Source organism: Trichosurus vulpecula, chromosome 5 (genome assembly GCF_011100635.1).
Source record: "Trichosurus vulpecula isolate mTriVul1 chromosome 5, mTriVul1.pri, whole genome shotgun sequence".
Classification (NCBI taxonomy): Eukaryota; Metazoa; Chordata; class Mammalia; order Diprotodontia; family Phalangeridae; genus Trichosurus; species Trichosurus vulpecula.
This window is the reverse complement of record NC_050577.1, coordinates 5487280-5513271: the sequence shown is the minus strand read 5'-3', so window position 1 is coordinate 5513271 and position 25992 is coordinate 5487280. Positions and strand designations below refer to the sequence as shown.

At 42.5% G+C, this 25992-nt stretch overlaps 1 protein-coding gene across 1 annotated transcript in view; it reads left to right on the top strand.

The window, feature by feature from the left end:
- Positions 1 to 25992, top strand: part of THSD7A (thrombospondin type 1 domain containing 7A) — a 353889-nt gene that overhangs the window by 169302 nt on the left and 158595 nt on the right. Inside the window, exons 3-4 of the mRNA XM_036760403.1 lie at positions 17736 to 17984; positions 20913 to 21094. Of these exons, the coding sequence (XP_036616298.1) occupies positions 17736 to 17984; positions 20913 to 21094 (431 nt within the window). The remainder of the gene's footprint in view (positions 1 to 17735; positions 17985 to 20912; positions 21095 to 25992) is intronic.

The following is a 25992-nucleotide window of genomic DNA, read 5'->3' as shown; positions in this document are numbered from 1 at the left end:
TCTCTCAAGGGCATAACTAGGGGTAGTGGGTGGGTGTTGCAGAGAGGTAGATTTGGATTTGACACAAGGAAAATCTTTCTAATAGTGAGACCCATTCTCAATCAGAATGGATTGCTACAAGAGGTCTCCATCACCGAAAGCATATGGCCATTTGTTAGGGAAGGGATTCTTGCTCAGATCTGGGCTGGACTGACTGCATTCTGAGGCTCCTTCCAACCCAGCAACCTCTGGTGCTGTGAAGTTGTCCAGAAGAAACTGAAAGACATCTTTAGTTTTCCCTTCATGCTCTGTTAACCCTTGCTGTAGCTAACAGATGGCACTAAGGTCTTTGTGCCTACTAACCCAAGGCATATCTTCCCTTCTTAGTTGCTACAGGAAAGGAAATTCTCGATAATGGCTACCTGTAATTAAGTCTCAATTGCTTATCTGAATTCCTTAAAGAAAAGTAAGTCTTGGGAAAAACCGTAGTTCCTAATTTGCCATTATCCCAGTTTGCTGAATAATTACAACAGCCATTAGTGTCTTACAAAAGGTAAAGTTAATATCACACTTAACAGATCGATGGTCAGTGTTTTGTCATACTTGGGTAGAGCTTAAGTGGGGAGCCATTCGTAAATAACAATGTATGCTTCAAGGGGTCTATAGTGGCATGGTATGTGTGTAGAGCATGGGATTTGGGGACCAGAGGACCTAGGATCAAATCCTGGTTCGTACACCCGCTAGCCATGTGACCCTAGGCAAGCTGCCTTGCCTTTATAAGTCTCAGCTCCCTCTCCTGTAAAATGGGCATAAATTGGATCACCGACCTCCTAAAGCTGTTGTAAGGCTCAGATGGGATATTGTACTGGAAGGACCTTACCAACCTTAAAGCACCATGTAAATTCAAGTGGCTATTATCATCATCATCTTATCATTGTGGATACTCTTTCCAATAGTTAAGAGTATCACCTTCCCTGTCTTCCAGTCCTGCTCCTGTGTGACCATGGCCTTCCATAAATGTTGAAGATGGGATCTCCTGCATGCAATAAAGGCTTTCTTCTAATTCTCTTAACATTGAACAGATGCAGGGCAGCTAGGTGGTGCAGTGAGTAGCGCACCAGCCCTGAAGTCAGGAGGATCTGAGTTTAAATCTGGCCTCAGACACTTGACACACTTATTAGCTTTGTGACCTTGGGCAAATCACTTAACCCCAATTGCCATACCTTCCCCCCTCAAAAAAAACATTGGATAGATGCCAGGAGAGCACATGGGCTGGGCCTTGCCAGCCCTCGCTCAAATGCCATGTCAAGCTCACCACTTTGTAGTTCTACATTAATAATATTTTCACCAATTTTTCTGCACAATTCTTCGTTACTAATTAAATTAATTGCTAATTCATTAACTCTGAAGTCCCTGAGATCATCATCTAAACCCCCTACCATGTGATTCCTCATTCCTATCCCCCTCAACCTTCTTACTCAAAAGGTTCATCTCAAAACCATCCATGTCTTCCACTGTGCCCCCAGAAAGGATCAGAGGCAGAATCCAAAACCCTGTTTTCCTGACTCTGAGTTCAGCACTCTATCTGGCCCATCCCCATAAACTTGGGTTTTCTTCCTCTATATTACGTATTTACTGGTATAGGTTCATGTCATTTTGTCTGATGTATGAAAGTTTCCAAAGTCAGGGATTGCTTGATTTCTTTCACCTCTTTGGGTCCACAGAATCTGTGTGGTCTATCTCTGTTTTGCATATAGTAGCTGCTTGATTGATGGAGAGATGACTTAGAGTTGAAAAGGCCCTTAGAGGTCCTCTAGTCCAACCCTGTCCTTCTATAGATTGGGAAACTGAGGCCCAGAAAATGTTTAGTTAATTGCTCAAGGTCATACAGATTATGTATAACAAAGCTGGGATTTGAATCTAACTATATATACTTAGGTGTGTGTACATATTATGTATCTATGTACACACATGTGCATAAACATACATAAACATACACATATGCATACACAGGGCAGCTAGGGGGCACCATGGAGCACAGAGTGCTGGTTCTGGAGTCAGGAAAATCATCTTTCTGAGTTCAAATCTGATCTAAGACACTAGCTGTGTGACCCTGGGCAAGTCACTTAACCTTGTCTGCCTCAGTTTCCTCATCTGTAAAATGAGCTGGAGAAGGAAATGGCAAACCACTCCAGTATCTCTGCTCAGGAAACACAAAGTGGGGTCACAAAGAGTCAGACACACCTGAAATGACTGAACAACATACACACACACATATATACTTATATGTATATGTATCAATATATGTATGTATATTTATATGTGTATATATGTATAAATATATGTCCATGTATTACAGTAATGGGGACTGCCTTTACAGAATTAAGTATCCCAGGAATGTTGCAGGCAAGGTTCTCCAGGTTCTGAGAGTGGAGAACTCTCTCTGGCCTGAAGTAGTGAGGGAAGGCTCTCAGAAGAATGTCTTTTCAAATTTCTACCACTCAGTTCCAAAAGGTTAAATTTGTAAGTCACTCAAGATCTAGAACTCTCTCTGTCTCTCTGTCTCTCTGTCTCTCTCTCTCTCACTGTCCCTTGGTGTTTTTCTATCTGTGTCTGTCTGTTTCATGCAGATAAGTATCACCAGCTTTCCAATTTATAATTTCAAAAGGACAATTTTTTTCTTTTCCTTTTTTCCCCTGGACTTAGTACAGTCCCTGACAGGTCATGTGCACTTAGTAATGCTTATTGATTAATTCCTCAAGGCACCGAATAGTGAAGTGACTTGCCTAGGGCCCCATAGACAGCATGTGTCAGAGAGAAGACTTGAGTGTGGGTCCACTTGCCTCTCAAATCTGCTCTCTACTCTGCTATATGGTTTTCTTTTTTTATTCTCTAGTTTTCTCTCCACCAACTTCTAGTTCTAATATTCTGAGATTCCATGATAATCTGATACCCCCCTCCATACCTATAAGGTAGCAGGACAGGAGTAACTTTGTCCCTGTTTAGAAAATGAAGATGCTGAGGTACAGAGAATTTGTCACATACCTGAGGCAACTGGTCCCAGGACCAGACTTCAGGATTCCCCACTCACTGAGCAGTGCATCTTTGGCTGACTGGAATTTCCTTCCCTGCTTTCTCATCATGGGTTAATAATCTAAGGTTGTCCTTTGGGCATTGCCAGCCTCCTTACTAAGCACAAGTACATAAATATGTGGGATAATAGAAAAGGACCCAAGGAGTCTGGGGTCTAGGCCCTGTGCTACATGTAACTAATTAGTGGGATCACTGAACATCCTGTGGCATCTTATCTGTTAATGTCAAGTTCTATAGAACTGCAGGTCCAGAAAGTCAATTGTATTAGCACAGGGTAGGCACTGTGGCTAGGCAGCAGTTGGGGTGAAAAGATCTGGGCATCTTAGTGGCCTCCAAGCTCCTTCTGACTCAGCTGTGCAATATTGTAGTCCAAAAATATCACACGATCTTAAGCTGCAGTAAAAGGGGTGACCATGTGCTCTGTCCTGGCCGACCACATCAGGAAGATTGTGTTTAATTCCTGATGCACCATTTTAGAAAGGAGATGAACCACATAGAGATCATACAGAAGACGAGAGCATGGAAAGTGAGAAGACATTATACCATACAAAGGGCAGTGGAATAAATTGAAGATGTTTATCCTGAAGAAACAAGGGCCTAGGAGAGACTGGATCCTTGTTTTTAAGTGAAAAAAGTAACAGTTTAAGGAATAGGGATGAGGTTGGTCCTGCTTGACTCCAGAGCAAAGAACTAGGAGCAGTGGGTAAAGCAGGAAGAAGGCAGATGTATGCATGCTCAAGGCCATACTGCAGAACAATTAGCACTGTCCAAATGTGGAAAAGCTCAATGATGGAGTGTCCCCCATCACAGGACATCCACGAGGAAAAGGTTCTGTGTGATCCCTTGGCTGGTTGTAGAAAGCATTCTTGTTGCTGATGTGCATGGTACCAGGGGGCTTCTCAGTTTGCTTCAAATGTTGAGGTTCCATAATTCGATTCAACAACCATTTATTAAGTACCTACTGTGTGCAGAGACCTATGTGCACTTTAGAAACGCCATGTGTTCAAGATTTGCCTCTGACATACGCTGGCTCCATGACCTTAATCTCTTAGTGCTCTGGCCACCAACTTTGGTAGAGGGACTTTCTTCACCTGGAAAGTCTCTGGAAAAGCAAAATCATGGCTTGTGGCCCTCTTCCTAGAAGGGAAATGAAAATTGAATCCTCTATCCTTGGGCTTCTTTGTCCACCACTCAACCTGCCTCCAAATTGTTTCGTTGCCAATCCAGTTCTGGACTCAGTGAGCCAATGTAGTTCTATGCATCTCTATGTTTATGTCCAATGACAATGTGTGTTATATTAAATACCTGCTATGTATCTGAACACCAATTTTATTGTGAAATACTTCATTCCTAAATATTTAAAGTCCACTGGATTATCATCAAAATATATGTATATAAATAAAATATGCATAATTATATAGCTCCTCTAAAGGAATAATAATGAGGTTTCATGCCTAACAAACCATTAAATCAATAATGAGGATGATTACTAATATTAATAACAACTTATTATTAATATTAATGACCTTTTAAGCACTTAATATTCAGTAATTTCTCTAACAGGATATTAATAGTAAGATGAGCTTGAATATATGGTTATTCGTTGATGTTAAAATTAATATACTGTGATGAAGACTATTATTAATAGCACAGAATGTATAGCATATTCAATTATTTTCTTAGTTAATTGACATTCTCACCAAAGAATAGCTAGGCATATATTTACAAAGATTCCCGTGGCGTTGATTTTTCTTACTTTCCTTTCCCCTGCCCCTTCAGTACAAATAGAGTTGAATGTGTCAAATTATATAAGCAGGAGGAGACAGGAGAGGGGGAGAGGAGTAGACATACTTTTTTTTTTACAGTATATGTGTGTACTTACTTCTGCTATTCTACTTTTAATATTGATTGGATGTGTCCTCCAAGAATTGAAGGAGACTTGTATTAAAAAGGAAAGAACATGCCTCTGCCTAAAAAAATCTATTTTGCCCATATTTTCACTACCACCGGGCATGGAAGACTTGAACTTGAAACCAGCTATTTCATGCCCCATTCCCAGAGCCCTTATTGTCCCAGCCATTCTGGGTGCTGTCTGTCCTCAATCTGTAACTTGCAATCATTCTCTCTTTTCACAGTCAAATTGGTATTTAAACAGGGGAATTTAATCTCTATTTCTCATTCATTTTCTTATGCTTCAGCCCCTTCCATGTAATGATGTAATCCCATCAATGAAATCTCTTCACTTCAGAGCAATTTCTAGCCTGGCAGATCTCCCAAAGCTTGGGCTGGGTAGGAGCCCTGAGCTTAGCAGCCGGCTGTATGTCACCAAGCTCCCATTACTTTGAGCAAACATCTCAGCAGTGCTCTCCCGAAGTGTTAATGGCTTTTCTCCTTCCTTTTGATTGGCTTTTGTCCAAACGTGTTGGGTTTTTTCCCCTTCCCAGCTTTTTCTTTGTTCTTCACTGCACTTTTTGAAGCGTTTCAGAATTGGATAGAACAGCAAACTGAATGATCTTTTCTTCAGTTGGTTGACTTCCTTGTGTCATTCAGAGTTGAATGTTGTAGATGGAACACGATACCACTCCATCTACCAGGCTGTCTCCAGCTTTCCTGACCATGTGTCCATTCTTCAGTGGGAAGAGTGCTCATTAAGTACCTACTTTATACCAACACTGTGCAAAGTGCTTTGCATCTCAGGAAGCAGTAGTGATGATAAATTAGTCCCTCCCCTCCAAGCCCTTCTGATGTACTAAAGGGAAACAACATATATAAAGAGAAATAGATTTTAATAGATGTGGGAAATAAGATGAAATAATTTCAAAAGTTCTCATGCAGAAAATGATATCCAAGGAAACTAAGAGTTCTCTGAGGTGGGGGCAGGAGGAGAGCATTAGGGGGCATGAGGAGCAGCCTAAGCAAAGGCACCAGGTGAAAGATGGACAAATTTGCACAAGGAACAAACAGCAGGCCATCCTGTAGAGCTGATCTCCCAAAAACCCCAGGCATAGAAGAGACCCCCAAGAATTCTCTAGAATACTTGATCTGGTTCTTGCTCAGAAATTTCATCCTGAAAGAATCTTCTCCCACTGGACACATTCACAACAGGTTAATGTGAGCTAACAGCTGACATGGGAGCTGCCAAAGCCAGGACAGTCATAGGCTTCTTTAGGAGAGGTAGAATAGCCCAGTGTTCTCTTCCCTGGTCACACCTTTAATGGAGGGTTGGGTTCAGTTCTGGGGCCACAAATGAGAAAGGACAGTAATGAGCTGGAGACATCCAGGATGGGGAGGGTGTGGCCTGGGGACTAGGCCCTCCAAAGTTACTTGGAACAGTTGGGGATGTTGAACCTTGAGAAGAAAAGATGTGAGGGATACCTCCTTGTATCGGCAGGGCCATCACCTGGAAGAGGGATCAGGCTCCATCTGTTTACCCCACAGGGAAGAGTGAGAAGCATGGGTCTAAGTTGTAGGGAGGCAGATTGCCTTGGTCTAAAGATGAACTTCTAAACACTTAAAGCTATCCCACAGTAGATCAGGCTATCTATGGAGGTAGTGAGTGTTTCCCATTCTGGAAGACTTTAAGAGAAGCCTGGATGTGTGGGATGACATAGAAGGGGCCTTTGTTTGCTGTTATCCTGAATGACCTTGGAGAGCCCTTCTCTGAGACCCTGTGCCCTTTGTATTTCTTTGGTCCTCCATGACCATGCAGCAGTACAAAGATCAGGCAAGCACCTGGCCTTGGATGGTGGTAGTATCAAGAAGAAGGGGTGGATCTTGAAGTCATTTCAGAGAAGGTGTCAATAGAACCTGCAGGCAAACTGGTGGAAGACAGGATAATGAGAGTGGAGAGGAGAGAAAAAGGAAGGGAGATGGAATAGAAAGAAACAGGCCTTGTATCAGAGATGGGTTCAAATCCTGCCACTAACACTCTCTACCTGGGTGGCCCTTGGCAAGTTAGTTCAACTCTTTGGGTCTCAGTTTCCTTATCTGTAAAATGAGGGCATAGGACTAAATGTCCAGACTCTGAGGCCAAGTCCAGTGCTAGAGCTAAAATGTTATGATTCCAACTTCGAAGACGAGGGTGACTTGGGGAAGAGCAATGCAGCAGGCAGGAAAAAGGAAGCTTCCCACTCTGATCCAATAGTCATTGCCTGTACACCTACTGTGTGCTGGCACACGGGATCTGACAAACAAGTGAAAAGCATGAGTTGTGTTCTGGACACACTGATATGCTTGCAGGATAACTACAGGAAATGGACCTGCTGACCTTTGGAAGCTGGCCCTTGGGTGTGGTTGATAGGTTATAGTGGGAGCCAGAGACTTGTGAGAGAGTCATCTACTTTGTGGCTGCCATTCAACCAGCAGGATAAAGCAGCAATGTGGTAGGGGAGGGAGCCCACAGATAAAAGAACTGTGGGCCAAAGAATGAACATGGTCGTGGTAAGGACTCAAATTCATCAAGCCTTGAGCACGACCACTGCATGACGCCTTGACGCCTTAATCTGTCTGCGTCATTTAGCTTTTGTGGTTGTTTCCTAAAGGTTTAGGTGCCTTTGACCATTGTTGACTCGTCTATTTTTGTTCTGGTCACCATGTTGTGTTAGCGTGTGCACTTTTGATAGCAGAAGTTGTTTGCTTTGTGTTGATACCACTTCAGGATTCTCTGACGCTCGGGCTCCTTCTGCTCCCTCTTCACCCTCAACTTCAAAGCTTTAAAAAAATCTAAATGCTGACAGAAGTCTTTTGGGAGGCAATGCAGCACAGTGGAGAGAGACCTAACTTTCCAGTTAAAAATCCTGCCTTTGACACATGCCGGCTGAGTGACCCTAGATAAGTCATCTACACTCTTAGTGTCCATGAACAATGAACCAACCCTTTGATTTTATAAGTGAAGAACTTTAGACTTAGAGAGGTCATATGCTTTGCCCAAATTTACAGTCTAGACATGGAAGCACAAGGTCTGGTCTCTGACTGAGCCACCCTATTGGACAGCATGAAGTTGCTTTTCACCCCTTCTCATACTCAAGCCACCTTAGTTTCTCTTGTTAGGGAAGGCTTGGGGAATTGTGCTACTAAGTGTCACTGCTATCTTCACCCCATTGGGGCATGAAGGAGTTGGGTGCTGTTTTCTTGCATAGCCAATGGCTCAATCATCTGGGGACAGTCCTCTTTCAAAGAGCATGGCTGGCTATTACACTTCATCCCATCGGCAAGGATGGAGTTAGGGCTCCAGACTACACTTACACTAGGGCAATTGGCCAGTGTCGAAGACCTCAGCAATAATCAGGAGCACATGATCCTTCCAGATGTCAGGTGGCAAGGTTTGGCAACTTCTCCTGGCAGCTTCTCAAAAGAATTCTGGATCTCAATATGTGCTTGTATATTGGGGAGGGGGTGAGCTCTATCTTTAGGGAGGAATTTATTTATGGATGCATATGAATCCACAAGCGTGACAGCCACTAACTTGCTGATATCACAGAAGCGAAATGAGAAGCAGCTCTGAGCTCAGGGCATTCAAATATTCTTGGTTCTCCATGACTGGAGTACCAAGTGAGAGTCAAACAAGGAATGATTCCCTTTAAGTCAGAAAGAAGGTGAATTTCAGACTGTCACTGGGAAGAAGAGTCCCGTCAAGAAGGTGGAAGCCCCACCCACTTCTACTGAGGGCTGCACGAGTTGAGAGCACTTTTGCATTATTCTGCTTTAGAGCTGGAGGAACCATGGGAGAACATCTGACCCAATGTTGTCTTCATTTTATAAATAAGGAAAGAGAAGCCTAGAAAAAGGAAGTGACTTTGCTAAAGCCACACAAGCAGTTGGTGGTACAACCAGGAATAGAGCCCAGGTGGCCTGACTGCCCACTCAGCATCTCAACTCTACCCCACCATGACTGAAGGGAGCCTCTTTAGAGGTCCATTTGGAGGTATTCATCCATAGTGCAATTTCTAAGGCTGCAGAGCCACAAGACCTGAGTTCAAATCCCACCTCTGTCACTAGCTCCCTGTGGGACCTTAGGCTTCAGGTTTGTCCTCTGTGAGGTAAGTGAGTTGGGCTCAATCATTGCTAAGGTCCTTTCCAACCCTACCTCTAGGAACCCATAGACTGTTGATGCCTGGAATGTCTATGTATGTATATCTCATTTTGAGCCAAAAATGCTTTTTTAAAATTCTACTTTTTATTTTCATGTAGGGTTTCTGAACTTGTAATTTTTTGATGAAAGGGACTCTGGTGTGGAAGCTCCCTCCACTGATATAGATCAGCAATTGATCTGCAGCTTAGAGTCTCTGAGGTTCCCCTGGGTCATCGAGAGGTTATGGACTTCACTTATGGATGCACAGCTAGGGTATGCCAGGTCCCAGGACAAGAGAGGTGGCCCTTTCCGACTCTAAAGTTAGCCCTTCATCCACTGCCCCAGGCTGCCTTCTGGCATACCATTATTATTCCCTTAACAGAGTCCCTAGGACCCCCTCCCACTGGAAAACACACTCATGTCAATGAGATCATGGTTCCATCAAACAAAACATTAGCCAAAAATACCTTGAACTCTTTCAACTTTCTCTGAAAGAACAGAGGACTCTGAAAGAACACTTGGAGGACTATGAGAAAGACACTTCCCATATCACTTTCATTGGATCTGGGCATTGAGACGGAGGAAAGAACCAAGATTCAAAGGTTTCAATTGGGTGTCATCAACAGCAATAGAAAAGTTTGGAGAAAGGATGGGTTTTTGGAGGAAATGTAATGACTTCTGCCTGGGGCACGTAGAGTATGAAATGTCTATGAGACATTCAGGTAGAGTCTCTGGTAGGAACTTCACAATTTAAACAGTATGCAGTAGACAGACATTTTTAAAAGTCTGGATAGATAAAGATAAATATGAATTTTTAAAACATTTGTATGTTATATACATATACATGCATATATACACATATACATATGCACATACATGTATATACACATATATGTAAATATAGACTATATTGTCACTGTGTTACATTAGATGCACCCAAAGTCCCTTCCATCTGATATTGATGTGCTCTGCTGATCAGTAGGACCAGTGCTCCAAGTTGAATTTTTAGCTGTGTTTTCAATGATGAATGTGATGAGAGGAGGGAGGCAGCTATGTTTCCTCACCCAAGCCCATGCATTTGTTATGTGCCCAGCTGGAAGGAAATCAACAGCAATGAAAGAATTCAATGACCTACCCCGAAAATTACTAATAACTTTCTATAGCACTTACAGACTAATAACTTTCTAGAACCCTTTGAGGTAGGTACTACAGGGGTGATAGCACTTATTTTACAGGTGCTTGACAGAAGCTTAGATGAGTGACTTGTTCCTGATGACCCAGCCAGTAAGCATTTGAGGCAAGATTCAAGCCAAGATCTTGATTCCAAGTTCAGCACACATTCTAGCACACTGCCCATCTCTCACATGGTCATGGCCATGACCTTGACCTCATCAGGGTCTGAGGTCTGTCTCTAGCCAGATTATCTAGCCAAAGCATATAATAAATTCTTAACTAATTAAGTCCTGAAGTTACAGGGAAACAAGATATATAAAGAGAAACAGTTGAACAAACAGGTTTAAAGAGGAAGTTTTACAGGGTAGAAACCACACAACTTAGGGCATGTATCCTGCTGATGGCAAACCAGCCACAAATAGGAATTAGAGAATCTATCATTCCACCCCTAATTCGTCTAGACTCTTGGAATCACTCCATTTTTCTTAATATCATAAACTTGCAGATCAGCAATCATAATTTATCTTTATAGCTAGTTTCGTGCCCCTCTCACTATTAATAATCAATGATGGCTTAGTTGAAATAGAGTTTAGGTCCTGTGGAGGCAAAATCTTTTCTAAATTAAATTTTATTTTTTTTTGATTATAAAATATTTATTTTTTCCTCCCACACCCTCCCCACTGGAGAAAAAAAGAAAATCTTGTAACAAATACACATAGTCAAGCAAAATGAATTCCCATTGACTATGTCCAAAATTCTGCATGTTATACATCCCTTCTCTGTCAGGAGATGTGTAGCATCTTTTATCATTGGTCCTCTCCAACTATTATTAGTATGAAGGATTTATAGAGTACTTTAAGTTTTGCAAACCACTGAAGCAGACACCAGGAAGTCATTTGCCCAGGGTCATGCAGTTAGTAAGACTGGATTTAAGCACAGGTCTTGCTGACTCCGGGTCCAGCACTCTAGCCCCTGAACTACCTCACTTCCTGGTTCTTCTCATTTCACTCTTCACCAGTTTACACAAGTCTCTCCCCACTTCTCTGAAATGATCTCTTGCATCACCTCTTATTTCATGATCTTATTTCATTACATTCATGTACCATACTTTGTTCAGTCATTCTCCAATCAGGGGGTACTTCCTTAGATTTCAGTTCTTTGCCTCTACAAAAAGAGCTACTATAAATCTAATTGTAAATGCATCTTTTTCTTCTTTCTTTGATCTCTCTGGAATATTTATAGATCTTTGTTTTTAAGGATTCCTCTTCCTAAGCCTGCGGTCTCAAGTCAATGATTCTAAGGGCCAGTCCCCACATGTCTAAAAGAGGAAGGCCCTGAGATCAAACAGACGTAATAGCCAAAACCTGAGTGGCCTCTCTTCTTCTGTGTGTGGTGAGCTTAGTCAAGTGGAAGGCCATTGCCATGGCCAGCAGCTTCCCTGATCAGCCAAGCCTTGTCCATGGACACCATTGATCCCAGAGAGCAGGAGAGAACATATAAACCATGGACCCTCAACATCACTGCCTGTCAGGGGACAGCTTAGCATCATCACAGTTATTACCCTCATAAACTATGACTGATCACAGAGACTGGGATTACTCTCAGAGTGGGAAAGGGGATGATATTGATCCATAGCAGTGGGATAAGTTTTTGAGCTCAGGAACCATGTCTCCAATGAGAACAGTAAGAGAGATGGAGAGAGTCCAGGACTCTGCTGAGACTGCTTCAGAGAGGAAGCAGCTTCACCTTTTAATACTTCAATCATTGATGTCTGAGGAAGTCTACTAGTCAATGAACATTCATTAAATCCCCACTACTGCCTGGAACTGAACCAGGCATGGAGGTTACATTGATGAAAATGAAACCCTCCTTCCCCTGACACAGCTTACATTCTACAAGCAGAGGGATTATAGACAAAGTGCACACAAGGCAGTTTGGGGGTCTGGAAGCAGGGGAGGGGATCAGGAAAGACTTCATGAGGAACATGGATTAGATGTGAGCCTCAAATCCTAGACCCATTTAAATTGAGAATCTAGTCCCTGAGAATAGAGGAAGGCAATGCAATTCAATCACCATTTAATAAGTACAATTTAATAAGTATGATAAATGCTGAGGATGCAAAGACAGAAATGAGATGGTCTGTGGCCTGAAGGAGCTTACACTTTGCTGGGTGTGGGATGGGGGATATGACCTGTAATCAAGTAATTGTAACACAAGATAGAGTATCACGGGAAGCTCCCTCTGTGTGCTAGGTACTTTACAAGGATCTGTTGATGCAAAGGCAAAAGATGCCCTGTTTTCAGTTAAGTTATATTTTATTGGGAGAAAAATGTAGAGATATAAATAATACAAAATCTACAAAAAAAAAATGCATGATAATGTTTGTAGGATTGGTACTTGGGGAATCAAGAAAGACCTTGGGTCAGGGATATCTCTTAAGCTGAACTCTGAAGGAGGCCATGGATTCACAGAAGTGAAGATGAGGTGAAGTGCATTCCAGGCCACAGGGAGATATTATTCCTGAGTACAGAGATAGTGGAGGTGATGTGAGTGAAGAATAACATATGAGCCAGTTTGGCTGAATTTGAAAGGCAGTAGTAATGTATAACAAATCTTGGGGATCTGGGGCAGAGCCAAGATGCAGAGTAAAAACAGAGACTCCCTTGAGTTCTCCCTCAAATCCCTCCAAACACCTGTAAAAAAACTACTCTAAACAAATTCTAGATCTACAAAACCCACAAAATGACAGTGTGAAACAAGTCTCCAACCTAAGATGGCCTGGATGGTCACTGGGAAGTGTGTATCACACCATGCTGGGAGAGGAGTGCAGCCCAGCGTGGGCTGTGCCAGGACAAACCAGGCTGGAGCAGACGAGGTGGAGCAGGCCTTGGGGCCCTGAATCACTGAACTGTGGCAGTTTCCAGACTTCTCACCCCACAAATGCCAACGATAACTTAGCAAGTCAGTGGGAAAATAGTTGGACCTGGGTGGGAGAAGGGCACAGTCTGGCCCCAGCCCCAGGATGGTGGAGGTACCTGCAGTGGCCTGGCAGCAGCAGCAGCATTGGTAGCTGCTTCTGGAGCTCCAGGCCCACAGACGGTGGGGGGAATCAAGCAGCTGATCAGAGTAGGAGTGCAGGGATCTTTTTGCTGGCACTGAGGCAGGATTCTTTTGCTTTGCCCTGCTTGGATCTGGGTCCAGGTCTTGGTTGGCAGTCCTTGGAGGAGAAGGAGCATTGGCATTGCAGAGCTTGGGGTGGCTATGGAAAGGGAGTCTTACTGGTAGTTACACAGCAGAAAGGAGTGCTTGAGATCACTCACAGTCCAGAACACAGGCCAGGAGAGGAATAAATGCCTCTCATTGGATCATACCACCTCAGAAGAACTGAAAATTTACAGATGCCTAGAAGTAGCTCTGAAAACAGCCAAACAAAACCCCTGAAGCTAAGGAGAGAGCACTCTCCACTGTGGAAGCAGTCATACCCTGATAAAGAGCTCAAAAGTCAAATAATTAGCTAGGAAAATGAGCAGACAGTGAAAAAGGACTCAGACTATAGAGTCTTACTTTGGCGACAAAGAAGATCAAAACATACAGCCAGAGGAAGTCAACAAAGTCAAAGATTCACATCAAAAGCCTCCAAGAAAAATATGAATTGGTCTCAGGCCATGGAAGAGCTCAAAAAGGATTTGGAAAATCAAGTAAGAGAAGTAGAGGAAAAAATGGAAAGAGAAATGAGAGGGATGATGAAAAACAAGTCAATAGCTTGCTAAAGAGACCAAAAAAATTAATGAAGAAAATAACATATTAAAAAATAAACTAACCCAAATGGCAAAAGAGCTCCAAAAAGCCAATGAGGAGAAGAGTGACTTCAAATGGAAAAGGAAATCCAAAAGATCACTGAAGAAAATAATGCCTTAAAAATTAGAATTGAGCAAGTGGAAGCTAATGACTTTATGAGAAATCAAGAAAATATAAAACAGAACCAAAGGATGCAAAAATGGAAGACAATGTGAAATATCTCATTGGAAAAACCATTGATCTGGAGAATAGATCCAAGAGAGATAATTTAAGAATTATTGGACTACCTGAAAGCCATGATCTAAAAAAGAGCTTAGACGTCATCTTTCAAGAAATTATCAAGGAAAACTGCCCTAATATTCTAGATCCAGTGGTGAAATAGAAATTGAAAGAATCCATCAATCACCTATTGAAAGAGATCCCAAAAGGAAAACTCTTAGGAATATTGTGGCCAGACTCCAGAATTCCCAGGTCAAGGAGAAAATATTAAAAGGAGCCAGAAAGAAACAATTCTATTGTTGTGGAAACACAATCAGGATAACACGAGATCTAGTAGCTTCTACACTAAGGGATCGAAGGGCTTGGAATATGATATTCTGGAGGTCAAGGGAGCTAGGATTAAAAGCAAGAATCACCTACTCAGCAAAACTGAGTATAATACTTCAGGGCAAAAAAATGAATTTTCAATGAAATAAAGGACTTTCAAACATTTTTGATGAAAACACCAGAGGTGAAGAGAAAATTTGACTTCCAAATACAAGAATCAAGAGACACATGAAAAGGTAAAGAGGAAAGAGAAATCATAAGGGATTTACTAAAGTTGAACTGTTTACATTCCAACATGGAAAGATAATATTTTTAACTCATAAGACCTTCCTCAGTATTAGGGTAGTTGAAGGGAATAGTCATACACGTACATATACACACACACATATTATGTGTGTGTGTGTGTGTGTGTAGACAGAGGGCACAGGGTGAGTTGAATATAAAGGGATGATGTCTAAAAAAATAAAATTAAGGGTTGAAAGAGGAATGTATTGGGAGAAGCAGAAAGGGAGAGATAGAATCGGGTAAATTATCTCACATAAAAGTGGCAAGAAAAAGCTGTTATAATGGAAGGGAAGAGCGGGTAGGTGAAAGGGAATGAGTGAACCTTACTCTCATCGGCTTTGGCTTAAGGAGGGAATAACATACACACTCAATTGGGTATCTTACCCTATAGGAAAGTAGGGAGGAAGGGATAAGAGAGGGGATGATAGAAGGGAGAGCAAATTGAGGGAGGGGGTAGTCAAAAGCAAACACTTTTGAAAAGGGACAGGGTCAAAGAAGAAAACTGAGTGAAGGGGGACAGGATAGGATGGAAGGAAATATAGTTAGTCTTTCACAACATGACTCTTATGGAAGTGTTTTCCATAATGATATATGTATAACCTTATTGAATTGCTTGCCTTCTCAAGGAGGGTGGGTGGAGAGGGAAGAAGGGAGAGAATTTGGAACTCAAACTTCTAAAACCAAATGTTTAAAAATTGTTTTTACATGCAACTGGGAAATAAGATACATAGGCAATGAGGCATAGACATCTATCTGGCCCTACAAGAACATAAGGGGGAAGGGGATAAGGGTGGGGTGGACTGGGGTGATAGAAGGGAGGGCAGACTGGGGAGAGGGGCAATCAGAATACATGCTGTCTTGGGGTGGGGGCAGGATAGAGATGGGGAGAAAATTTGTAACTCAATATCTTGTGGAAACAAATCTTGAAAACTAAGATAGATTTTTAAAAGGATAAAAAGAAAAAAAAGAAATCTTGTGACATGGGCTGAAATCACACAGTGAAGATTTCTACATGCTTCTGTAGCTTTTTGAGCAGGGAGTGATATATTTTAGGAAAATCACATTGACAGCTCTATAGAGGATGGGCTGCAGAGGGAAGAGATGAGAAACAGAGAGGCCAGATAAGAGGTTATTGAAATGATTCTGGAAATAGGAAATGATGTCTTGCACCAGACTTCACATGTGAGTAGAGAGAAGGGTATAAATGTGAGAAATGTGGTGGAGGCAGACAATCAGATTTGGCATCTGGTTGGATAGGTGCGGCAAAGAAGACTAAGGAGTCACAAGATGGCTCTGAAGGACTGGATGTTTCAAAAAAATAGTGGTACTCACAGCAGAAACAAGGAAATTGGGGAAAGGTGTGGCTTTGGGGAGAAAGACCATGAGTACTTTTTTGGGCATTTTGAATCTAAGATACCAGTTGGAAATGGCCAAAAGGAAGTTAGTAAAATGGTACTGGATCTCAGGAGATAGAGAAGGAAAGGATATGTAGATGTAGGAGTCATCTTCATACAGATAGTTGAGTCTGTAATTGCTGGTCAGAAAACTGATGGAGTATATAGAGAACAAAAAAGTGCCCCAGGCAGAGACATAGGACACAACCATTTTTAGGGAGTGGAATGTGATGATCTTGCAAAGAAGACTGAGAAGAGATTAAATCCATAGGAGGAGAGGCAGGAGAGAGCAGTATCTCCAAAACCCAGAGGGAAAAGTGTCCAGGAGGGGAAAGCAGTCAGCAGTAGGAAAGCCTAGAACAGGTCTGGAAGTGTAAGGACTGAGAAGAGGTCACAGGACCTGAGAACTGAGGGACTGGTTACTTTGGACAGAACACCTTCAGTTGGGAGGTGGGGCTAGAAGGCAGACTTCAAAGGGTTTAAAGAGAAAGAGAAAAAGTGGAGACAATGAAGAAAGACAGCTTTTTTCATGAGTGTGGCTATAAAAAGGAGGGGAGAGAAGGGACAACAGCTTCATGGTAGAGTCAAGTGAGGGTGTGTGTGTGTGTATGTGTGTGTTTGTGTGAAGAAGCTGGAGATAAGAAATAGAATGGGAATTATTGAGGAAGCAATTTCCAAAGGTTATGTGATAAGTGTCAAAGTAGTGAAGTAGAACTTTGTGAGAAAGGCTGTCTCTTGGAAAGAGAATGGAGTACGGGTGGAGAGAATGGGAGATGATAGGGAAGGGGAAGGAGAAAGCACTTATATGGTGCCTATTATATGCTATGAATGATGCTAAATGTTTTTTCCAAATGTCTCATCTGATCCTCATAACAACACTGCATCATAGGTACTATCACTTTTCCCAATTTGCAGTTAAGGAAACTAAGACCAAAAAGTTAAGCTACTTTCCCAGAATCACACAGCTAATAAGTGTCTAAGACTGGACCTGAACTCAGGTCTTCCTACACTAGGCCCAGTGTTCTATCTACTGCACCACCAACTGCCTCCATGATGCCAACAAGTTTTAAAAAACACTATATATAATGGTGCTCTCTCCTTAGTTCTATCTCAGCTTACTTGGGGGGGGGGGAGTTTGTTTCCTATTTACTGGCAGTAAGTCATATCTAGAATGAAGAAGATCCCAGGAAACTGTGGATCTTAGTGTGGTTTCCCCTACCTGTCACACCATGAATGTTAAGCATTTGCCCATGTCTTTGAAATTGCCACCAGTTTTCTGAGTTGCACACCTTGGGAGACACAAGTGTTTCCCAGGGAAGGCCAGCTCCTTTATAATGAATGAGGCCATTCACATTGCTTTGTGGTTTTCGATGACTTTTCACATTCTCTTACTACAGCCTTTGCCAACAAGACAAGCTGCCCGTCACCTTCCAGTCCTGCGTACTCAACAAGGAGTGCCAGGTGTCTGAGTGGTCTGAATGGAGCCCGTGCTCCAAGACCTGCTATGACACATCATCCCCTAAAGGGAATCGTCTCCGCACACGGACCATCAAGCAGTTTCCCATTGGCAGTGACCAAGACTGCCCTACCCTGGAGGAGATAGAGCCTTGCCTGACCCAAGGAGATGGAGTGGCACCCTGTGCTATGTAAGTAAATGGCCTGCATTGTAGAGCTTGCTCCATCCAGCAGAGCAACAACGGTTATTTCCAAAGATCCGGTACTCTCTAAAGACCTCTTATTTTACCTGTTAACCTACCGGAGGGAGAAATGGGTGGCTATTTGTTCTTAGTGACAGAAACATCTCCATCTCCTGCATGCCCATTTGGTGTCAGAGGCTGCTTTGGAGAACAAGAGCAATAATGATGGTAGTCCTGGTGGCTGTCACTTCCCCCACCACCACCCCGTGAGGGAAGCAGTGTCAATATTGTGAGTTCTGTGGCACAGGAGGAGACACTGAGGTCCAGAGAGAAGAGCTAACTGGCCTGGGATCATCACACAGTTGTGGGGCACAGCCAGACCCCTACCCCAGGTCTCTCCTACCTTATAATTCTCGATTTCTTCTGCTGCACCCCACCCTCAGGATGGAAGTAACCAGGACCCCCTTTTGTTTTCAGATCTTGCTGTAACTAAGTGTGAGCAGCAGGTCTTTCTCAGTGGTTTCTAGGAATCCAGAAGGTTCTAGGCTCAGCCCTGCAGTGAACAGCAACAGCAGCTGGTGTGCCTATTGGGCTTTAGCTACACAAAGAACTTTACACACATCATCTCCTTTGGTTCTCCCAACAAGATTGTAAGGGACATACTACAAGCATACAATTCTACATCTGGGAGAAAGAAGGCTCAGGGAGGTTACATGACTTCTCCATCATCACAGCAAGTCAGGATCAGAGTCAGGATTTTAATCAAGGTATTCCTGCCTCCCAATCTGACATTGTTTTCATCCTACAGCTGCCATTGCCTTACTTCATAGGTGACCTGGGCCAAGTCACTTAGCTTCTCTGGTTTCCTAGGTTTCCTCATGGACAAAATTGGCAGGTAGATTGGAGGGGCTCTCTGGTCCCTCTGAGCCTTCATTTTCTCTTGTCTACAGAAGTAGGTTTAAGATGAATGATTCTGTTCAATCTATCCATGAACACTTATTAAGCATCAACTCTGTGCCAGGCACTGGAGATACAAAGATGAAAGTTGTAAAATACCTGGCCTCAAGGAGTTTCTATTGTGTGTGCACATATAGATATATTCAAAATAGACACAAGGCAGTTAGGTTGGGGGTGGCTGTGGTGGTGGGATGATTGTGGCTGAGTACTTCTGGTACAGTGGTGGAGCTTCCTGTCAGACACCAGTGCTGATAGCATCTTAATTGCTGACTTGGACTTCAGAGTAGCAGTACAGACATTGGTGAGGTTGGGGATGCTCTGAAAGGGAACCGTCCAGATGACTCATGGGCAGGAGCATGGTGGGTTGATTGCAAAGGGAAGCAGGGGAAACTCAGCTCCCAGAAGCAGCTTCCTCAGAGCTGGAAGGAGAAGCCCTGCTCAGTTGTGCTGTTATAACGTTGTTGGCCTCATCCTTTAGATGGGACATAGTTCTCACATACCAAGTGACCCATCTCCCTCAACTACTGAAAGGTTCAGACCCCACTGTAGGTTTAGATGGAAATTGTCAAGAACAATATGTGCTCTTGGCCTGATTGACAATTTTCTTCTGTCTTATAACCCAGGACATGCAAGGCTAGGGTAAAGGAGACTGGAAGACCCTTAAGGTACAAGATCTCATCCCTGGGAACCCTGGAGTCCATAATCAAGGATGCTGGCCTGGCATTCTGATGCCAGGGAGTAGTTGCTGTCCTCCACATTGTCCAGGTTTCATTCTTGTTCATTTTTGTTTTGAACAGGAGAAGCTAGAGCTAGGCTCATTCAGAAAACTGAGATTTGTTTATATTTTTACCTTGTTATTTTGACCAGCACCTTCCCAAGCTGATGCCCCATCCCACCCTATGCAAGTTCCCCAGAGATTATGTCACTAGCTTCCTAGAGCTGAGGTGGGAGATTCCTGGACACCATGTTTGGGATGAACTCAGACCTGTAGCTCTGGAAAACAAAATTTCATCTGGTGTGGAGTGAAATCAGGCTAGAGTGTCCAACCCACTCTAGCACATAGGGAGACAGGGAGGTAGACAGCACACCTAAGAACCCCCACAAACTTCTGACCTCATAGACTATAGAAATTGTAGTTAAGCCATTCCCATTCCAAACTTGAATCTGATCTAAAAGGCCCATCATGCTACATCAGCCATTTTTTGGACACTGTAATATCATTTTTCCTGGAAGAGGAGAAATATCACAACTTCCCCTCTCTGGCAGCATCAGTGATGGCTCCCAGGGGAGCTCATGAAAGCTTGTATTTAGGCAGGGTTGGTGACATGGCTTTCCCTTCACAAGCTCAGGGTCTGAGGGCCCCCTCCTTATAAACTCCTGATTCAAACCCTGCTGGCTCCTCCTCCTTCACTAGCCCTCAGCAATGATGTCTACATGCTGCTGAAAAGTCAGTTGGATCTTGGCAAAATTTTCTATTTTTTAGGTTGTCACAGTTCTCCCCACACACACATGATTATAATTTTTCTCAAATGTGGATATTGAAGGTCTGCTCTTCTACCTTCAATGGTTACCATTTGTTTTGATGAATATGATCTTTTCACTTTGACCATTTCTTCTGCATGCTTGCTTGAAAAATCAGTGTCAAGAAGGGGTAAGCCTGGACTTAGCTTCATAAAATGTCATATTTCAAGTTTTCTCATGCAACAATGCTATTTTTCTTGCCACCAAGTATTGATATATGAGCTTTACTGATTGGCATTAACACAGGATCTTACTCAATTTGACCCTTACTATTGTAGACCTGAAGATGGAGAGGAGAGAGAGAGAGGAAGAGATTATTTGACATTCAAGTGCACTGTGTTTTATCTAAGTAAGGTTCAGCTGGGATTGGAAAACATTTAGCTAGATCTTCCTAGCAAACAAGGAGGTAATGACAAGGATGCCTGCAGACTCTTCCTCTGGCTATATGCTTTGATTTAGGTATGGCTGGAGAACTACAGAGTGGACTGAGTGTCGAGTTGATCCATTGCTGAACCAACAAGACAAAAGACGAGGGAATCAGACTGCCCTCTGTGGAGGAGGAATCCAAACACGTGAGGTCTACTGTGTGCAAGCCAATGAGAACCTCCTCTCTTATTTGAACACACTCAAGGAAAAAGCAGGTAAATCCCATGTCCCCCAACCCTCTTTTCTTGTGGACCTTTTCATTCAATCTCCTTGTGCCACCACGCCCACACTGCTTGGGGTGGCAGGAGTGCTCTTGACATGTTCCATTTGACCATTCTCACCACAACACAGTGAATACTTTTCATGTTTCTAAGAAAGAGGTAGGATCCCTCAGACCTAGGGATCCTACCTCTTTCTTAGAAACATGAAAAGACCTAGAAACATACCTCAGACCTAGGTATTCAGTCAATCAAAACACACCGACAAACCTTTTATAACATTTTCTGATGGAAATACTTTTGCATCTTTATTACAAGCTAACTGTTGGGCTAAATTTAAGTAAAATCCCTCAAGTGCACTGAATGCAATGTGTTGACACATACAGCTATAACATAATGAGATCTTTGGATCTCCCCAAGGTGACCCGGTGCTCTCATAGGCTGCACCAGCAGAACTAGTGCTCTTCCAGGTCCTAACACCCTCAAAAAGTCCCAAGGGCAAGCTGCCAACCAGCTACATGTCTATCCCTTGGGGACCATCTGTTTTAAACTTGGGTGGACCCATCACCAAGTGGGAGGCAAGGGAGGCATTTTCCAGCAACAGCAACTCACAAAATCTATCATATAAATTGAAGATGGGTAGTGGTCCATGTTGGTGAAGGGATACCGACACTGATGAAAGAGAATTACTTAATTAACAAGCATTTCTAAAGCATCTACCATATGCTATATGCTATGCTAACTGTTTGGATATGCAGACAGAAGTCAGATGATCCTTGCCCTGTAAGTAGATATTTGTGTATAGAGGGAGAGGGAGGGAGGGAGGGAGAGAGAGAGGGAGAGAGAGAGAGAGAGAGAGAGAGAGAGAGAGAGAGAGAGAGAGAGAGAGAGAGAGAATCCCTAATCTGTACAAAACAAATACAAATAATTTGTGGGGAAGCAAAGCAGATGTGAGGAGCTGGAAGAAACAGACTGGGTTTCCTTAGGAGATGGTGCTTGAGCTAAGCTTTGGAGAAGACTAGGGATCCCCAGAGAAAGAGGCAAGGAAGGAGTGAACTTCAGGCATAGAGGACATCTGATGCAAAAGCTCAGAGATAGGAGATGGAAAGTCCTGCATGAGGAACAGCAGAAAGGTCAGTTTGACTAGACCATAGTCTGTGGAATGAGGCTGGAAACATAGGTTGGGGACAGCTTCAGTCCTTGATATGTTGAAATAGGTAAAGATATAAGATATATTATAAATATGACCTTTTCTTTTTCCTTCTGAGTGATGTTCTTAGATGATTTCTAAGCATGTAGTTTCTCATGGGACTGAAGAAGAGTCTGCATCAGTTATATCTTTCCTTCCTCAGTGTTTCAGCAGATGCATGTCCTTGGCTTCCGTTTTTGCCCTTTTTTTGTCTCCCTAGCACTAGCACTTTGCCTGCCCCAAAGTAGGTGTTTTAACAAATGCTAGTGGGTTGATTTAGTTGGCTAGACCCTCTACTGAGATCGCCAATGCCCTTTAGACCAAGAGTTTTTCACTTTAGAAGAAGCTATATCCTGGAACCTTCTGTTAATCTGGTGAAGCCAGTGGTCCCCTTCTGAGAACTGTGTTTTAAATGCATAACATAAAACACATAGGATTATAACAGAGGCCAATTATATTGAAATATAGTTCTCAAGGTAATTAAAAAAAAACAAAACGAGTTTATGGATCCCAGGTTAGGAACCCCTACTCAGTATCCAGGCTTAATAAACTTCCATTGCCAAAGATGACCATCCTTTGGTAGCCAAACTTATTGTGAGTAATATCTCTCTGAGCTTTGCCCAGCTGGTCCATGGATAGAGGACTCACAATCTTCCCTTGGCCTGGACCCAAAGGCTTTCCAGATGGTAGGTCCTGCCACACCTTGCAAGCTAAGCTAGCCAGGCTCACCTCCAAGCCATAATGTAGAATCAGAGAACTACTTGGCTGGAAGTTTAGTTACATGAAAGGATAAGTCTCAAGTGAAATAATATATACTTTTAAAGTCAAGTGTAAGTCCTTGAACATAACTATTGAAAAAATAAAATTCATTATCCATAAGTCTTGAGGGTCATGAACAACTATCTCTTTCCATTAGTCAATAAAAATGAAGTCCAAAATTTGACAACCTAATGCAATGAAAGAAGCACTTATTGAGTGCCTACTGTTTGCAAGGCATTGTGTTCAGTGCTGAGGACTCAAATATTCAAAGACCAATCTTGATCCCATTTTTATGATCACACTGTCCAAATAGTCATTCCAGAGGCAGTAGTCCTGCTTGAAAAATCTCTATTTGTGGCTCTGAGAAGCTTACATCCCCAAAGAATAGATATAAACCTTGGCTTCCTTGTTAGCTGCTTCATGGTGCCAAGAAAGCCAGACAATGAGCAAGACAACTGTGCAGAGAGCATGGATGGAAGTAACTCCATCTAAAAGCATGCGAGCAGGAATCCTTAAGAACATCTGTAGTCCGAGTTGATTCCTAGATCATAGGAGCAGCAGATGAGATTATAAATCTTCCCAGGTCTCCTTTATGCTAAAGTGCTTATGCTTTCTGCACTTCCCTGGAAGCCAGGCTCCTTTTGCTCTTGAATAATTCTTGGAGAAAGTCTTGAAGTCAGTCACAAAAGCCCTTTGGTAGCCTCTATATTGGAGGACCTGGGGATTCAGAGCTTCATATTTGGGTCCAGAGATACTGGACTGCACTTCCTAAAGAAAATGGAGAAAACAGTGAATTAGATGTGAATATTACTGGGAAGAAAGCACCCATTGCCTCCTCTCCCCATTTCTGGCTCTGATTTAAGAACATGGTCAGCTTAGAGAATGGGATATAAACCAGTTATCAAAAGTAGCCATGCAACCCCACAGGTAGCCCACAACCTGAACTGAGGGTGAATTAAAATCACTGTATGAAATCATCAAAATGGACTAACTACAGGCACTGATGTTCCATGCGGATCACTGTTTTGCCAGACAGGTCCTTGGCCTTTGCTTTCCTCTTCATGTTGAGAACAGTTGCTCTTGTGAAAAAAGATAGAGAAGAATCTCTTTGGAAAAATTGCTATAGCCACTTTCCCCCATAGGGAAAGATGAGAAGTCTCCAGGCTATTATTTCCTCTCAGTCTCAACCAGTTGTTCCAGGTTCTAGCAACACTTTTTCAGGTAGCTAGAATCAATCTGGGTGCAACCTTAATGTTTTTGGAGAGACCCTGCCTATCTCATAGAACACAGGGAAATCCCAAGCCCTTTGCTAAAAAAGCAACATTTTTGTAGTTGACAAAAGACAGGTTATTCTTGCTTTATTTTTGTTTAAAGGGATTTTTAGTATGGAAATTAACTTACAGTCTTAAAGCGTTAGTTGAGTCACTGAGCAACTAAGTGACTTGCCCAGGGTCACACATCTAGTATGTGTCACAGGCAGGACTGGAACCCAGGTATTCTTCACACCAAGAATAACTGTCTAGCCACATGGCCATGCCGTCTCCCATATTAATGTGCATTCATTTCACATCTATGCATTTTTATTTCTTACCACAAAACTTTGTACCAAGCAGCCTTTCTAAATGTGTGAGAAACACTCTTAACTCTCCCTGTGGCATTGGGTTTGCCTATGGTCACAAAACCTGTGATTTTCTATATGTACCCCCTCCTTGGTCCCTTTGGTAAGTCTGTCTCTCCAGGACCTCGTATTGGTGGTGTCCAGTCTACATGACACAATTTATCAATTATGTCTTCACAGTCTGTGGCAAGGCCTTCAACAAGTCCTGTTAAGGATAGATCTTTCATTCTCTTTTCCATTTACTCACTTCCTAAGATCACCTACAGACAAACTTAGAACCTTATGTATTTAAGATATGATTTTATGAGTTGAAAAATTACAAAGCACACATACTGGTGCCATGCTATTATTGCAAAAATGTAGTTGGGCCCTACCTGACAAGCTTCATGTACATGTTTTTGAGATAGGGTTAACTCCATCTCCAGGGTAGTGTTGGTCAACTAAGCTTCTCTTGCAGAATTTTATGGTCACCCAACATTGGGAATTTCTGTCAAATGGCTTTCTTAACAAAATTCATTAAAACTTTGGAAATTTTTACCTGGAATCACATGAAAATAACTATCTTCCCCCAGATAAGGTGTGAGAGACAAACTGTGTGCATGTTGCTATTAAAAATATAAGTTGGGTTAAAATAAATGTCAGCATAAATGTCCATAGGTGGTACAAAAGCCAGATAAAATGAATATTTATGCTATTAAAATGTGATAGGATTTACTTGTGGAAATTTTTGTCCTTTCAATTAAAACGTCAAAACCCTCTCTATGTGACAATAGCTAGCATTTAGAGTGCTGTAAGTTTGCAAAGTCCTTTACATGCATTATCTCATTGGATCCTTACAACCACCCTGCACAATAGAGGCTATTATTATCCCCATTTCACAGAGAAGGGAACTAAAACTAAGATGTATCAAGCAACTTGCCCTGGGTCATTTAGATAACTAGGAAGTGTCTCACATCCAATGCTCCAACCACCAGCCACCCAGCTACTAAACCTGGTCCATACTTCACAGGAACATTTGCTGCTTTCTGAAAGTTTTTGGTGATTTAGACAGAAGGCTAACAATGTTTATACTTGTACAAGTTCCATTTAAAATTTCCCAGCAAGAAATATTGTCATATCCACGTGCATGGCATATCCCTGATCTCCAAATCCCCTGGGAATCTGCACCTCTAGATTAGCAGAAGTAGAGAGAAAGCATTGAAGATGGCAGAACATGAATTCCTCCAGTAAAAACAAAGCCAGGCATTTTTAAGGTCATCAGCTGCAGAAGTGACAGCCTTTTCCATTAGAACAGAAACTCCTCCAGGGCAGGAACTGACTTGCTCTGCT